The following is a 15,632-nucleotide window of genomic DNA, read 5'->3' as shown; positions in this document are numbered from 1 at the left end:
GGACGGCAGCCTGCTGAGATTTATGCCACCATTATGCTTCTAAAGCAGCCTGCACACTGTTTGTCTCATATCATTGCCTCTGTTCAAATGTTACTTTCATATATTACATGACATTAATTCAACTATAGCTCATTAAGACAGAATGAAATGGTTAAATTAACTTATCAACTCATAATGATGATGAATGAGGTATTAATTCAGATACAAGCTGGGCAATTTGCAATTTTGCAGGTTTTGATGGTTCTCAAATAACATTTAACATAACAGGTCGTCCCCTCAATCAATTACATGGGCGTATAAGGCGGTCAAATGGAAAATCCCCTTTTCATGCATATGTATTGAAACATGTTCTCAATTATGTTTGGAAATTGCTTTTATCGGCCGCAATGCAATTCTTCCCGTGCCTTGTGCACTAGCTGTGGTTGTTATAATTATTGCACCAGTTTTATTAGAACAAGTTTGGAATTACATAATTACGACAGACTTTGATATTGTTATACAGGGCATGCTTTTTAAACAGTGGACTTTTACAAGGACTTTGGTAAACCCCAGGCACAAGAATTTATACAGAATTTTCCAAGGATCTGGCAGAATGAGGTTTATTTGGTGGTGTATTTAGTTTCACTCGCTTGTGTAAAAATGTCACTCGAACTTAAACTTGAAAATTTGTAAAAGTAAATTAACAGTAATGTCAGATCATCAAGGTGTCCTGGAGATCCCAAAGGCACCGAAAATTATGCACATACAAAATGTGTGCCACTTATTTTTTCTTTTAGAACTGTAAAAATAATTTGAACTCTAATAACCATAGGATTTTATTGAAATGTGCGGTGCCCTTTTTATGTCAAAAGCTATATCATCTTGGACCTAATGTAGCAGTTACTTATGAATTTAATCAAATTAAGAATTGCATGTTTTTGATTTGATTCAATTTTATAAGACAAGTAGTATTTATGAAACCATTCTGTGTACACTGGTGTATGAACGAGAGTGTGAATGGATGAGTGGGTCCTTGCTGTAAAGCGCTTTGAGTGTCTGGTGGAAAAGCGTTATATAAGTTCAGACCATTTACCATCTCCCCATGGACAGTTGATTGTGTCAGGTTACTCAGTATTATTGTTTTCAGGCATGTGTGGCAGCATGAGAAAAAGTGATGACTCATTTATGTTTTTATTTTTGAAGCATTTTTAAACAATATAAAAACCCCTAAGCCTGTTAACACAAAGTATCAGGGGTGGCACATAGGGCCGGTCTGAGTTTTTCAAGACTGAATTTCAATTGAGGGTTTTCGGCATTCGTTTGTTTTGAGGTGATTTCCCAATATTTGGTTTTGGTCGTGATATATTAAAAGTAAAACCAAATTGAACTTGACCACAATATACTGAATCCTGGGGGTACCGGGTGGCCTGTGCTATCGTTGGCCACCCCAGACAACTACATGACTGTGGGCTTTGTAACTGGTGTTTCAGGTTGATTTTTTTGGTCACTCTTCAATTGAAATCGAGCACAATTTAAGCCTGATCAATAATGACAGAAAATTCCATATATTATTTGTCATTTGTATGCTCTAGAATCAGGCGTAGAATGTTTACATGCACGTGTCTCACACTGACTCAAAACAATATCTAAGAGCAATGCTATACATGTTTTACATCTCTTTGCAAAATTAAAAATTAAGCATTTTGATGTAGACATAGAAAACTACAACTCTGATCCTAAAACTTCAATATAGCCAGATGTGTACCAATACCATAGTTTAACTTTGATGAAATCAAAAACGTTTTCAAAAAACTTTATTATTTTTCCCTGAATATGTACAGTGGGTTGCATGAGTATCTCCCTTTAACCTTATGACATTTTGTCACGCTATGGACCACAAACATAAATATGTATAATTGAATTTTTTTGTAAAAGACACACACTAAGTGACACACAATCGTGAAGTGAAATAAAATTTTATTTTATAAATAAAAAAACGAGAGGGATGTGCAAAAGTACAGCGGGAACCACAAGTTTACGTACACATTATAAACATTTGCATTTTTTTGTCACTGTCTGACATGAAACTAGAATCAGCTTTTATTTTTTAGGTCAATTACAATTAAATAGAAGAAAAATATCTCTATTTGTCAAATGCCAGAAGAATGAGATATAGAATTTTCTACACAATGTTTTATTACTTTTTACAAAACCAAAGGTTTACATACATTTCATTAAGATTTGGTAGCATTGCCTTTAAACTGTATAACTCACAAGCTTCTCACAATAGTTGAGAGGAGTTTTGGTCCATTCGTCCAAACTGAACTGATATAACTGAGCCACATGTGAAGGCCACTTGCGTGCACATGCCTCTTCAGCTCTGTCCATACATTTTCAACTAGATTGAGACCAGGACTTAGTGATGACCACTTCAAATCATTGACTTTGTTTTCCTTAAGCCACTTAGTGACCAGTTTGGCAGTTTGCTTTGGGAATTGTCCATTTGGAAGACCCATCTGCGCCCAAGCTTTAACTTCCTGGCTGATGTCCAGAGATGTTGCTCCAATATTTTTTTCATAGTGTTCTTTCTTCGTGATGTCATCTATTTTGTGAAATGCACCAGTCCACAGCAAACCCCACAGCATGATGCTGCCACCCCCATATTTCACAGCTGGGATGGTGTTCTCAGGCTTGCCAGATTCCCCCTTTTTCCTCCAAACATGATGATGGTCATTATGGCCATTTTCTTTTCTTTTTTTTTCCGTCAGACCAGAGTATATGTCTCCAAAAATTAAAGTCTTTATCCCTCTTTTGTTTGCAAACGCCAAACTGGAGTCTGTACAGGACTTGTTTCACTCTGGATAATGACAAACTCTTACCAGGTTCAGCATCTTCACCAGGTCTTTTGCATTTGTTCTTGGGTTGATATTCACATCTCATTCATCATCATTCATTCATCTCTGGGATACAAAACCCGACTTCTTTTTGATCTGTATGACGACTGGTAATTTCCATCATTGTTCGAACCAGTGAAACTGGCACCTTCAAGTGTCTTGAAACTGCACCAGACGTGTGCGTCCAAGGTCATCTGGGCTTTCCCAAATTATTTAAAGGTATAGTAATCTTAGTGTATGTAAACATTTGGTTTTGTAAATAGTAATAAAAAATGTGTAGAAAATTCTATCGCTCTTTCTTCTGGCATTTGAAAACTAGATTTATTTATTTTTTTCAAATTCTAATTAACCTAAAAAAGAGAGAAGTTAATTCTAGTTTCATGTCAGACAGTGAGGAAAAAAATGCAAATCTGTGTTTTTGTGAAGCGTATGTAAACATATGGTTCCCGCTGTATCTATACCCCAGAGTTAATACTTTGTGGAACTGCCTTTTGCTGCAACTACAGCTTCAAGTCTGTTGTCTCTACCAGTCCTGCACATCTTTAGACTGGATTTTTTACCCAGTCTTCTTTGCAAAACAGCTCAAGCTCAGTTAGATTAGATGGAGAGCGGTTAGTTGTGAACCGCAGTTTTCCACAGATTCTCAATTGGATTTAGGTCTGGACTTTGAGTTTCCCCCACCTAAGCTGTAGCTCTCTGCAGTTCATCCAGGGTCATCATAAGCTTTTTGGTAACAGCTCTGGTCAGTGCTGTCCTTGTTCGGTCACTAAGTTTAGGGGGACGGCCGGGTCTTGGTAGGTTTGCAGTGATGCCATACTCTTTCCATTCCTGGTTGGTGTATTTAACTGTACTTTGAGAGATGTTCAAAGCTTTGGAAATCTTTTTATAACTGAACCCAGCTTTATGCTTCTCCACAACTTTATCCCTGACCTGTCTGGTGTGTTCTTGGACTTCATGAGGCTGTCTGCACCCCATTAGTCTCTTAACAGCCCTCTGAGACCATCACAGAGCAGCTGTATTTGAACTGAAATTAGATTACACACAGGTAGACTATATTTAGTCATTGGGTCAACATGTGATCATAAAGAAATCATCATGAAACTTCTGAAGGCAATTGGTTGCACTAAAAGGAAAGGGGGGGAATATACTTTCGCAAAAATCCCACTTTTCAGACGACAAAAAATCAAAATGTATACATTTCATTGCACTTGACGATTGTGTGTCACTTAGTGTGTGGCTTTCACGCAAAATTTAAATTATATGTATTATTTTTGTAGACCATAGCGTGGCAAAATGTTGAAAAGTTAAAGGGTACGGATACTTATGCAACCCACTGTATATGAATACTGTATTTTATTTTTCCTTGAATATGTAACCTGGCTGATCCAATTTGCCCATTTTCTGAATTGCCTCCGCAAATGTCGAAAGCTATGGTAAATCTTGCAGGAAGTAAGAGACATATGTGATAAACTAATCTCACAAATTAAAGGATAACTAAAATATCACACATGTCATTAAACAAATATCTAAATGTTTTAATGTCAAACATACGGTGCTCCAGAAGGCACATATCCTGTCAAACTTATAACACGTTTATATTTGTAGCAAGATTTGGGTTGCATCACCTTATGATAACCAAAACTGTATCTATTTATTAATTTGATAGGAACAATGCACATTAATGAACATGAAAAGAACACATGTGCATACCTCACACACAATCACACAAAATAACAAGGATCAACTCTAAAACAACATGATAAGCACAAAAAATAGAATACATAGCCCATTGAAACAAGCCATCTTTTTTGGAAAGTAAGACCGTTCATTCATTCATCTTTTACTTTTAATATTAGCAGATGCTGTTGGATGGAGCCAAAGCTGGGACTGATGCAGAGGGATGCATACATCCCTCATCACACTTTGATATTTTAAATCATGCTCACCTTTCTTTAGGATGTCTTGGATGGTGGATGAGAACCAAAGCAGAGAATATGGAGAGACTGCATTGGGCTGACTAGAGATTTGATCCCACAACCTCTATGATGACAGACAGAAGCATGCATCCATGGTGAACAACATATCTAACAAGAGTGAAAAGAAAAACTCATCATTCTTCTGATGATTAGGACTACCAGCCTTAAGGGGTTCATTTGCCAAGTGTTTGCTCATGTGCAAAACAAGTAGCACGTGCAAAAGTGCAGCAGAGTAATTTACACATTGTTTAATTACGCATCATTTTCTTATTTACATATCAGATTTAGGGCTTTTCCAGCTTGCACTCGCTATTTTGCACTCATCTTGATAAATTACCATGGTGACCCAAACTCTTTGCCCTATACAAATAGTGTAGTTCTATACAGCGGTAACCATAGCCCATGTTTTTATACACTTTATAAAAAGACAGATTTGCATTTTTTCCTCACTGTCTGACATGAAACCAGAATTAACTTTTACTTTATATAGGTCAATAAGAATTAAAAAAATATATCTATATTTGTCAAATGCTAGAAAAATGAGAGATAGAATTTTCTACCATCCATCCATTTTTCTCCGCTTTATCCGGGGCCGGGTCGCGGGGGCAGCAGTCTCAGCAGAGATGCCCAGACTTCCCGATCCACACACCCTGAGGCGACACCAGGCCAGCTCGGAGACATAGTCCCTCCAGCGTGTCCTGGGTCTTCCACGAGGCCTTGTCCCACAAGGACATGCCTGGAACACCTCCCGCGGGAGGCGACCAGGAGGCATCTGAAACAGATGCCCGAGCCACCTCAGCTGGCCCCTTTCGACGTGAAGGAGCAGCGACTTTACTCCGAGCTCCTCTCGGGTAACTGAGCTCCTCACCCTATCTCGAAGGGTGCGCCCAACCACCCTGCGAAGGAAACTCATTTCGGCCGCTTGTATTCGCGATCTTGTCCTTTCGGTCATTACCCAAATCTCATGACCATAGGAGAGAGTGGGAACGTAGATCGATCGGTAAATCGAGAGCTTTGCCTCCCGACTCAGCTCCCTCTTCACCACGACAGACCGATACAGCGACCGCATCACCGCTGACGCCGCACCGATCCGTCTGTCGATCTCACGCTCCATCCGTCCCTCACTCGTGAACAAGACCCCGAGATACTTGAACTTCTCCACTTGAGGTAAGGACTCTCCACCGACCTGTAGAGGGGAAACCACCTTTTTTCCGGTGGAGAACCATGGCCTCAGATTTGGAGGTGCTGATTCTCATCCCGGCCGCTACACACTCGGCTGCAAACCGCCCCAGAGCGTGCTGAAGGTCCTGGTTTGTTGAAGCCATCAGAACAACATCGTCCGCAAACAGCAGAGATGAGACTCTGAGGCTCCCAAACCGGACACCCTCCGGCCCCTGGCTGCGCCTAGAAATTCTGTCCATAAAGGTAATGAACAGAACCGGTGACAAAGGGCAGCCCTGGCGGAGACCAACACACAACAGAATTTTCTACATGGTTTTATATTACTTTTTACAAAACCAAAAGTTTACATACATTTCATTAATATTTGGAAGCATTGCCTTTAAACTGTACAACTTGGGTCAAAGTTTTTGGAATTCCCTCCACAAGCTTCTATTATCATTATTTATTGAAACAGGGACAATGTACAGAACCATTAGTCTTTACAAGAGGAGATGGTTTGTACCAGATTTAGCTCAGCAGCTATTTTCCATCCGCAGTCCCTCTCACTAGTTCTCACTAGTTCTCTACTAGTTCTTCTCAATAGTTGGCCGAAGCTTTGGTTGTTCGTCCAAACAGAACTGGTGTAACTGAGCCACATTTGTAGCCACCTTGTGCGCACATGCCTTTTCAGCTCTGCCCATATTTTCACCTATTGAAATCAGGACTTAGTGATGACCACTTCAAAACACTGACTTTGTTATCCTTCAGCCACTTTGTAACCAGTTTGGCAGTTTGCTTTGGGTCATTGTCCATTCCGACGACCCATCTGTACCCAAGCTTTAACTTCGAGGCTTATTTCTGAGATGTTGCTCCAATATTTCCACATAGTGTTATTTCTTCATGATGTCATCTATTTTGTGAAGTGCACCAGTCCCTCCCAGTACTTGTTTCACTGTGGATGATGACAAACTCTTTGTTTTAGCATCTTCACCAGGTCTCTTGCATTTGTTTTTGGGTTGATTTTTCCATCTTTTCATACTTGCGTATATTGTTTGAACCAATGAACCAGGCACTTTCAAGTGTCTTGAAATTGCACCCAGGGATGAACCAGACTTGTGCTTCCAAGGACATGACATTGCTATCTGGGCTTTCCCAAATTGTTTAAAGGTATAGTAATTTCTGACTTCGTAAAAAGTATCAAAAGAAATGTCTGTTTCTTCTGGCATTGAGGAAAAAATGCATCTTTTTATGAAGTGTATAAGGTGGTTCCCACTGTATTACAATTTGTCTGTGTTGACAAGTTCCTCATCAGTTTTGTAGTCATTATTCACTTACCCCTTACTTGGTGTTAGAGCTACTATTGTAGCCACAGCTGGCCTGGGTTACACTGATGCCAATCGGCACCCTCAGTCGGCACCCTCAGGCCCTCCAACCACCACTAGCCGCTCACGCACACACTGCATTCATACAGGCGGTGAGTGAAGTGTCTTGCTAGGAGCTAGGAAAAGAACCGCCAACCTCTCGGTTATATGACAACCTGCTCTACTACACTCTACTATGGTATAGTCTAAGCCAGGGGATCCCAAACATTTCAGCCTAAAACTAAATAAATAATAAGCAAACACCTTTCTGGTTTAGTGATTTGCATAGGCTACATGGTTTATTTTGTTATTTAACCTCAATCACAAATCTATTCTGTTTTAATGTAGGAATTATATTGAATACCCAATCAATATTTCACTTTTTTAAGCCTATATTTTGAAATCCACTTGGGGCCTCCTGCTCTGTGGCGCACTTTGGGACACACAGGTCTAATAAACCATCAAAAACTAAATTAACCATTCTTCATAATATATAGTATCTACAGAAGGAGACATAATAGGGGAAATAAGTAGTTGCAGGCTAGTAGCATTTTTCTAAAGTGTTTACTGATGCACTGTGGCACCAGCACCAACATTGTATTTGCTACATTGTAACCCTAGCCGTACTAGCCTGAAGCAGAGCAACAAAGTAGTAAAAGTCTGTGATACTGCACAAACAAGCCTAGTCTAGTAGACTGTATTGGCAAGTACCTACTCGCATAACAACTGACATTCAAGGCATACATCTTGTTGCCCTGAAGACAAGGATTTTTAAATAACTCTTAGATAAACTAATGAGTGATATCTGCTTCAGTGTTGACACTAATCACCGGTTTGTGTCATTTTAACACCATTTATTTCATACAGTTGGACTATAATGGCCATGCCACTCAGATTAGTCACCCAAAGCCACGCAGCTCTTTGGTGGGCACTCCCCCATCTTGTCCCAAACACTCTCTGCAGGGCAGGCGCCACACTGACAGCAGGACTTACACAGAAGCGGTGCTGAGTCCGAAGCCTTGCTAAGGTAATGTTGATGTTTTAGCCACTGCTTAGGATGTAGCAACTCTGCCAATGGTATTATTAATTTGAAGTGCATAAAGTTTTGCGGAAAGTATTGGTGTGTGAAGCTAGCATGCTAGCTGTTAGCTAGCCTACCAGGCAGCCTTCGCTAATGCTAATATTAGGCTAATATTTCCAGAAACGTGCCTCAGGGAACATTTTGTGCAAACAATACGGAACCGGCCATACTGTGGGTATGCATATGACAAAATCGCTCTTTATATGAATCATAGGGCTTTGCTAGCTTCATCAAAACAGTTTGCTAACTTTGCTAGCTTTGATAACTTAAGTTAATTCTTCTTCCTTGCAATAATAAATGCCACCGCTTACACCCTTCAGTACATTACGCAGATTAGATCACATAGGATAGGAAATCTGTTAACAATAGATTCCCTAAAATATCAGCTGTGCGCTTGAGTGAAGTACCTGTCAAACAATGTTGCTAATGGACGTGAGAGCTGCCAAGTGTACTGATAGATGTCCCTGATAAAGATAGCTCTGAGCTACAATTGGGAATATATTCAAGGACTTGGAGGACATATTTAGAGCCCTACGTTAAACGCTACCATAAACACATGAAGGTTCGAGTTGCCCAAACTAAGGCCACTGATTAATCTTTAAATATGTTTATATTATATGAAATATATTTCCTTTTTTCCAGCAGGTTAGGAGTGTGCCCTGGACAGAAATTAACCACCGTCAGCGTCATGGGGGCTGTGTTATCCCGATGGCGGGTTCGTGTTGTCCTTCCTTTTAAATCTTTAACTACAATCTGTTTAAATTAGTGTTTGTTACATGTTGTATCTTATATAAACAAAAACACACAACTTAAACCACAAAACATATCCAAACATTGAAAAGACCATGTGTAATGCTTTGTTCTGTTCTATTATTGATGTGTTTTTGTTGCATGATTTTAGTGGCATTACTTAGAGCAAGTAAGAGCTTTATGTTAATGCTCCTATGAATGCATGCGTGACATCCCCACAGAGCTCCATTTTTTTTCTAACTTGTTGATTTGTTTCTTTGCAGACAAAACAATCCACTGTTGAGGTGCTGGAAGGAATTGAAAAGGTTGTGTAACAATAATGATAATCTTTTTGCTTTGATCACCTATACTTGGGTGAATGTGAATCTCCATACCAGCTGATGAAACAGGCTTTGCTGTTCTTTGCTGCTAAGCTAGTGGTCTTTCGTGTTACTATCTTTGGAGCAAGTGGCTCTATACATTCAAAGCAATGTTATTAGTATTTTTATTTATTTATTTTCTTTCTTTCTTTTTGCAAAAGAAAGTGAGGAAAAAAAGTTATGTTCTTCCATTTTTTTGAAAAAAATGATCTCTGTCAGTAATGGCTCACCATTACTGACCAGATGCCTATGTACAGTAGGCAGTTGGTGGTGAGAGTGACAGACACACATGTGAACGATAGTCACAAGCACAAGCCCCTGTCTGTTTGCTGACTATTTTTAGATGCTTCTTGTTAGCTCTGCCATTTGCAAGAGAATTTGCTATTCAAAATAGTTATCAGTCGAAAGTGTTATTTAAAAACTAATATGAAATGTATCTCAACTAGAATTTTCTCCACAGGACATCCAGGCTCTTGAAGAATACAGTGCAAAAAATCAACGGCAGCTGAAAATATGGGTTGGACGCCTCTTGCTATACTCCTCAATACTTTACCTGCTCAGTTGTCTGGTAGTGTATTTGTGGTACCTACCTGAACAGCTGATGGGCCGGCTCATATTGTGTCTTCCCCTTTTGTTTTTTCCTCTTTTGTAAGTATGTCGCTATATTGATTATTAACCGAACTTCGCCATCTGCAACTGACATTATTTTCTTTTCTTTCTTTTTTTTAGAATCTGGCTGCTTAGAAAATTTCTTGTATATGTTTTTTCCCGAAGAACAGAAAGAAATAGTAAGAAACCCTTTTTTTTTAAACAAGATATGACTTGTCTATTTGTATAATCCATTTGTAATTGTAATATGTATATTTTTAGATGAAAAGTTGGATGATCTTAAGGGGCAAAAGAGAAAAATTGTGAGTTTTATTTTCATGTCTGGACTGCTATGCTTGGTGTGGATGTGTCTGTATTTCCACTTTCCACATTCTCAGGATGTTTTGCACTGCACTGCTCTTTGTTCTGTGGAACCTCAGGAAGACTTAGTTATGCCTTAATTGATCCACCCAGTGTTTAGTAGCAAAATACTTGCTAATCCAAGATCTATACTGACAACATTTGATTTACACAGTGACTTAACCCTCAAACTACTCTGCTAATGTCACTTTAATTAATAGCATTTAGAGCAGGAAGGGAATAAATCTGAGAAATGGCTTGTCATCATCTGTCAAGTCTAATAACTTCCAATAATTAGGGCTGATGGATTTTCACACTCTCCATTATCGAAGTAGTGAATGTAATTATTCTTCATATCATAAGCAAACATTTTGTAAATGTTTTGGTTCCTTTTAAAGAGGAATAGCTTCGCTGTCACCTGTTCAGTTAAAATGTGTCCAGTTTGTGCATGCCAAATAGAGGGGTTTTGCCTTCTTATTGTGGTCGTGAAGCTTAAATCATCGACTGGACTGGCTTTAGTTGAAGACATTTCACTTCTATACACAGATGCTTCTTCTTAGCTCTTGTGGTCAGGATGAGACCCTGGAAAGTAAGCCAGATCGGTCTATATAAGACTCAGGCCCCTCCCAGGAGGAAGGAACCACACATGTATTCATATTCATGGTGTGATTTGCTTTCCTTTTTTTTTCCCAGCTTGAGGAAGTTATGGAAACTGAGACATATAAAAATGCCAAAATGATTCTGGAGAGATTTGATCCAGATTCCAAGAAGAAAATTGTAAGTGAATTTGTTACTTGGATACTATGTTCCTGAGGAGGCTGTTTCTATATATGCTTTTTTGTTTGTACAAAGGAACTAGAATCCTCTCCAGCTGGACCCATGATGACTCCAACCCTAGGACAAGGTAGTATAAACTCTAGTAGCACCTATCTTATGAATTACATTAGCATGCTTAGACAACTACAGGAATAAACAAAATGCAATGGTTGCTTTATTAGAGCTCAGGCATCGCAGTGTCATGCCAAAGACCCCCACAGTGATGCTGAATCCTGGGAGTGCGGCTGCTCGCCCTCCCTCTGCTTCTGGGCCCACCCATTCCGGACGAACTTCCCATTCTGCTCCGGGTGGACCCCCAGAGAGAGGCCTGTCGGCTGTAGCTGCTCAGCAGAGCTTGATGAGGAGGCCTGTGACCCCAGGAACACCTGTTCCAGGAGTGGGTGAGTTACCTGCTCACAGGGGGACCACATCATAATGTGCTCGATTAAGGTGTGATTTACTCCTCTGCGTCTGTGTCCCTCGTTGCTCAAGGCTCTGCAGTGTGTTGTCAGAAGGTTGTTATATGTTACTGTTGTAGATGATAATTGTGCAAATGTAAATTTAGGTACCCTATTAAAAGGTTAAAGCCTTCTCAAAGTGCACACCTCTGACTTTGATAATATGCAATTGGTACTAAAATTCCACATGACATACGTACCCCAACAAAAGACGCCAGCAATTAACATCTGAATCAATATTTTCTTCCCTGTTGGCCAACACAATAGAACACTTTTCACTGCCAAGCAAGGGGCCATTTATGAAATTTAAAAGCATTTGAGCTCTCCCGTAAATGCGCATATTTGATCAAACCTTAAAGAAAATGTGTTTATAGAGAAAGGGGTGGGCTGTAATTGCAATGTAGAATGCCCACTGCGAGACAAAGTAAGATTGCACTAACAGTGATTAATTCTGTAGACATGTGTTCATTCTCTGGGCAATGGTGCTGGAATTTTACAAAATGTCTTTTAATGTTTGGTGAAATTGCATTTGGCATTGGGAGCACCTCGCAAATGGTTTACATGACTTGATGTTATCACCTGCTTCTGCTGAAAATTGAAAGTGAAAAGCAATTTGATACAAAGAGTCACCACAGAGTTTCCATATGTTGGTAAATTAATAACCAGCAGGATGCCAAGACTCTGCCAAGTCTCACAGAAATGACCAGTCATCTTCCTATGATTGCTCTTGATGTTAGATTATATTAATTACTACTCACCAACACAGCAGGGAGTCTGGACGTGCTTTGCAAGTGAGATCCAGTTTTAAGTCATTAGGCAAAGGAGAGGCTGTTAAATTCGTCATGGTTTGTGCAGAATACAATGAATCACTGCTTTAGTTTCCTCTCCTAAGTGTTTGCACTTTATTGTTTGTGTTTTTAAGACAAATAATGTCAAATAATCTTGTGTATCGTCTTAACACAGGCATGCATCCACCTGGACCGCCATTGGCCAGACCTGTGCTACCGAGAGAAAGAGGGGCTGTGGACAGGGTCATTGAGTATCTGGTTGGAGATGGTCCTGGAAACAGGTGCATTGGAAAACAGTTTATTATTATGCTTATATTGATATAATACAGAGTCAAATATAGCAAATCTTGTAATATATACAATTCTTTTCTAATTTCTGATTGTAAGAATTAAACTGTTCTCTTTAATTTAAGTAACACTATAATTCCTTGTTCTCTCTCTCACACACACAGATACGCTCTTATCTGTCAGCAGTGTCTGTCCCATAATGGCATGGCTTTAAAAGAGGAATTTGAGTACACTGGTAAGACACTTGTTATTCTCCATCAGACACTATGCCTTGGTTTGCCCTCTAGCATTTGGCAGTGTTGTATATCATATGGCACTTAAATGCCTCTGCCTCCGCCGACCCCTGTAAGATTGAATATGCAAACCAGCACATCACATCAATCTGAAATGTTTGTGCCTCTCAGCCATTTTTGTCACTGCTTCATCTTCATGTTTATTAATCTGTGTCTGACTAGAAATACACACTGACGTAAACTGGTGTCATACTTTGTTTTGTTTTTTTTAAAGCCTTCCGATGTGCGTATTGTTACTTTCTGAATCCGGCAAAGAAGACGCGGCCCCAGGCTCCTAGACTACAAGAGAGTCCAGCTGAGCACAGGATGCCCGCGCCTCAGTCACCACCTCCTGCAGCCGATGAAGATGAGGAAGTGTCTGTACTGGGTAAAAACAACACAGATTTGAACATGACACAGAAAGAAAAAAAAATATACAAAAAATATCAGGTAAATAGATTTAAAGAAAATAATAATAATAATTCTAAACGTTGTCATATTTGAATGCCTTAGGAAAGTGCAAACTTACTGATGAGTCAGATGAGCCCCAAGAGCCGAGCACTCCGACCACCGATGGCTGCTCTGCGTCAGATGAACACAACACCCCCGAATCACAAGACGTGCCCTCTGAGAAGTCTGACGTGGACCAGGACGAATCTGCAATGGAGGTGGAATAAAGCACAACCACCACAAGCCTTTTCATTTTAGGACAATTACATAATGAAATAAATGCCATAAGCCGCTGGGGTAGCTTTACTAAGACGTCTCATACAGTTCCTTCAGGATAGTTTTAATATTGTATTACAAATGAATTGAGTTGTAAATCTTGTAGCACTAGTATTTGCCAATCCCACTCTTGGCTTATTTTCCCATCACAGCAATTTAATGTGCTGTTTGGTGTTATGTAGCAATACCTCTCTCGATGCGCTTGTTTTTTCTCCATATTTTATTTTTTATTTTTGAATGAATTGGTCACAGTTCACAAGAAACAGTGGTATGTTGTTGGGTTTTATTTATTTATATTTTCAATGTTGCTGTACTTTGTCAACAGTGTTAAATGAGGTTCTGTAGCACCATAGTGCTAGCATGTTTACACATCATCGCTACAATTGGAATGTATTTATTGCTCAGAGGTCGGGAAGAATTCATGTCGGTACTGTTGCCCTGCCCTATGTGCCTTTTATCTCTCCTGCTTCCGAGTATTGTTGAAACTTATTTAAATACAAATGCTGTTAAGGTCTCAAGGGACACAATATGCCGAGGTTAATGTTCCTTTCGTTTTTTCCTTGAATAAATAAAAATGTGAGAATATTTAATCATTGGCTCTAGAGATTGTGTTTTGGTCCTGTCTCTGTCTGCACTATTATACTATTGTATTGTACAGTTAGGCATCGCTGAAATAAATTATAACTATTTAAAAACAACAAAGATTGCCTAGCACGTAAACTAGTGAAGGGTTAAATATTTCACTTGTTAGTACAAAATAACACATTTAGGTTCTTGTAGCCCTTTGATTTTGGCCCCCTCCTCCAGCCGGGTTTTCACCAAGCTGCACATTTAAACAGTCTATTTTCATTAGCTGGCCAATTTTACCTTGTGATCATTTTATTTTACCTCATTGATCATTTTAGACAGCGTAAGATAATGGTGCTGACACAGAGCCCGACCGGTCTTGATTGCTTGACCCTCTTCATTTGCAACCAGAAAGTCATTGCGGCTACAAAGTTGCTCTCTGGCACCACGTGACCCTTTCACCAGTAGATTCAATGTAAACTATTGGGGGTCAAAACCACACATCTTCTATGGGTTTTGATAATGTATGTTTACAGAGACGTGACCTCCGGGGCCTTGTAATGCATCAATGTGACATCGACAGTAACGCCTGATTCCACCGCATGCTGTTTGAGGTTGACCTCTGACAAGAGGCGAATAGGGAAAAAAATGGGACATCAATAGGACAATGTTGGGATGTTTTCACACCTTTGGGAGGCTGTTCAGTATACATAGGCTGCATCATCATAAGATTTATCACACGAGATCCCAGGGCTATGTGAACAATCTTTGTTACTAGTCTCTAGTTGGATTGACCGCATTCTTGGTGACAATAGTCAATAGTACCACTTTGTGTGTTAACCTAAAACTGTACACCTGATGCTTTATAAAGAAATTTAAGGCAGTAATGTTTACATAACGTGAACAGTTGTCTGTGTGCTGGGGTCAAACTCTCAAAAGGATTGCATCTGGATTGCTATCATAGACACACTAATTGTTTTTCAAGGATGATGAATGGCACACAAAGCCCCAGTGCCAAGGTAATTTTGAGCCAGCGATGAAAATGTACAGTGGAGCTGTCCCATGGTTCATAGTTCTTTTCATACTCATCCTTCACATGTGCATTCGAGGCCACTTGACTTAAATTTATACTGATCTTTTATTTATACCCTGAAAAAATGGCAGATAAGAAACATAAGTGTTCTTGATATTGTGTTTTGTCATATCTT

The 15,632-nt window shown here is 39.5% G+C and overlaps 1 protein-coding gene across 2 annotated transcripts; it reads left to right on the top strand.

Annotated features, from left to right (window-relative positions):
* The first annotated feature begins 8,263 nt into the window (after positions 1 to 8,263).
* Positions 8,264 to 14,441, top strand: lnpa (limb and neural patterns a). 2 transcript variants are annotated; one of them, XM_079563049.1, is made up of 13 exons: positions 8,264 to 8,398; positions 9,095 to 9,167; positions 9,466 to 9,507; positions 10,022 to 10,209; positions 10,291 to 10,349; positions 10,432 to 10,472; positions 11,203 to 11,286; positions 11,362 to 11,413; positions 11,508 to 11,726; positions 12,747 to 12,852; positions 13,024 to 13,094; positions 13,367 to 13,519; positions 13,645 to 14,441. In XM_079563049.1, exons 2-13 carry the CDS (start codon positions 9,141 to 9,143, stop codon positions 13,806 to 13,808), a joined length of 1,206 nt encoding a protein of 401 aa, XP_079419175.1. In that variant the 5' UTR covers positions 8,264 to 8,398; positions 9,095 to 9,140; the 3' UTR covers positions 13,809 to 14,441. The 2 variants fall into 2 exon arrangements, with proteins under 2 accessions (XP_079419175.1, XP_079419176.1); XM_079563050.1 differs by having other exon boundaries at positions 8,353 to 8,398; positions 9,099 to 9,167.
* The last annotated feature ends 1,191 nt before the right edge of the window (positions 14,442 to 15,632 follow it).

The sequence above is a fragment of the Gobius niger genome, assembly GCF_951799975.1.
Source record: "Gobius niger genome assembly, chromosome: 9".
Classification (NCBI taxonomy): Eukaryota; Metazoa; Chordata; class Actinopteri; order Gobiiformes; family Gobiidae; genus Gobius; species Gobius niger.
The sequence above is the reverse complement of the archived record's forward strand: the minus strand, read 5'-3'. Positions and strand labels throughout refer to the sequence as shown.

Bases quoted from the DNA above. Each gene is read 5' to 3' on its own strand.
- lnpa (XM_079563049.1), top strand. From the start codon at position 9,141: ATGGGGGCTGTGTTATCCCGATGGCGG. The intron at 10,350-10,431 runs GTAAGAAACCCT...GTATATTTTTAG, and splicing joins CCGAAGAACAGAAAGAAATA to ATGAAAAGTTGGATGATCTT. The intron at 10,473-11,202 runs GTGAGTTTTATT...TTTTTTTCCCAG, and splicing joins AGGGGCAAAAGAGAAAAATT to CTTGAGGAAGTTATGGAAAC.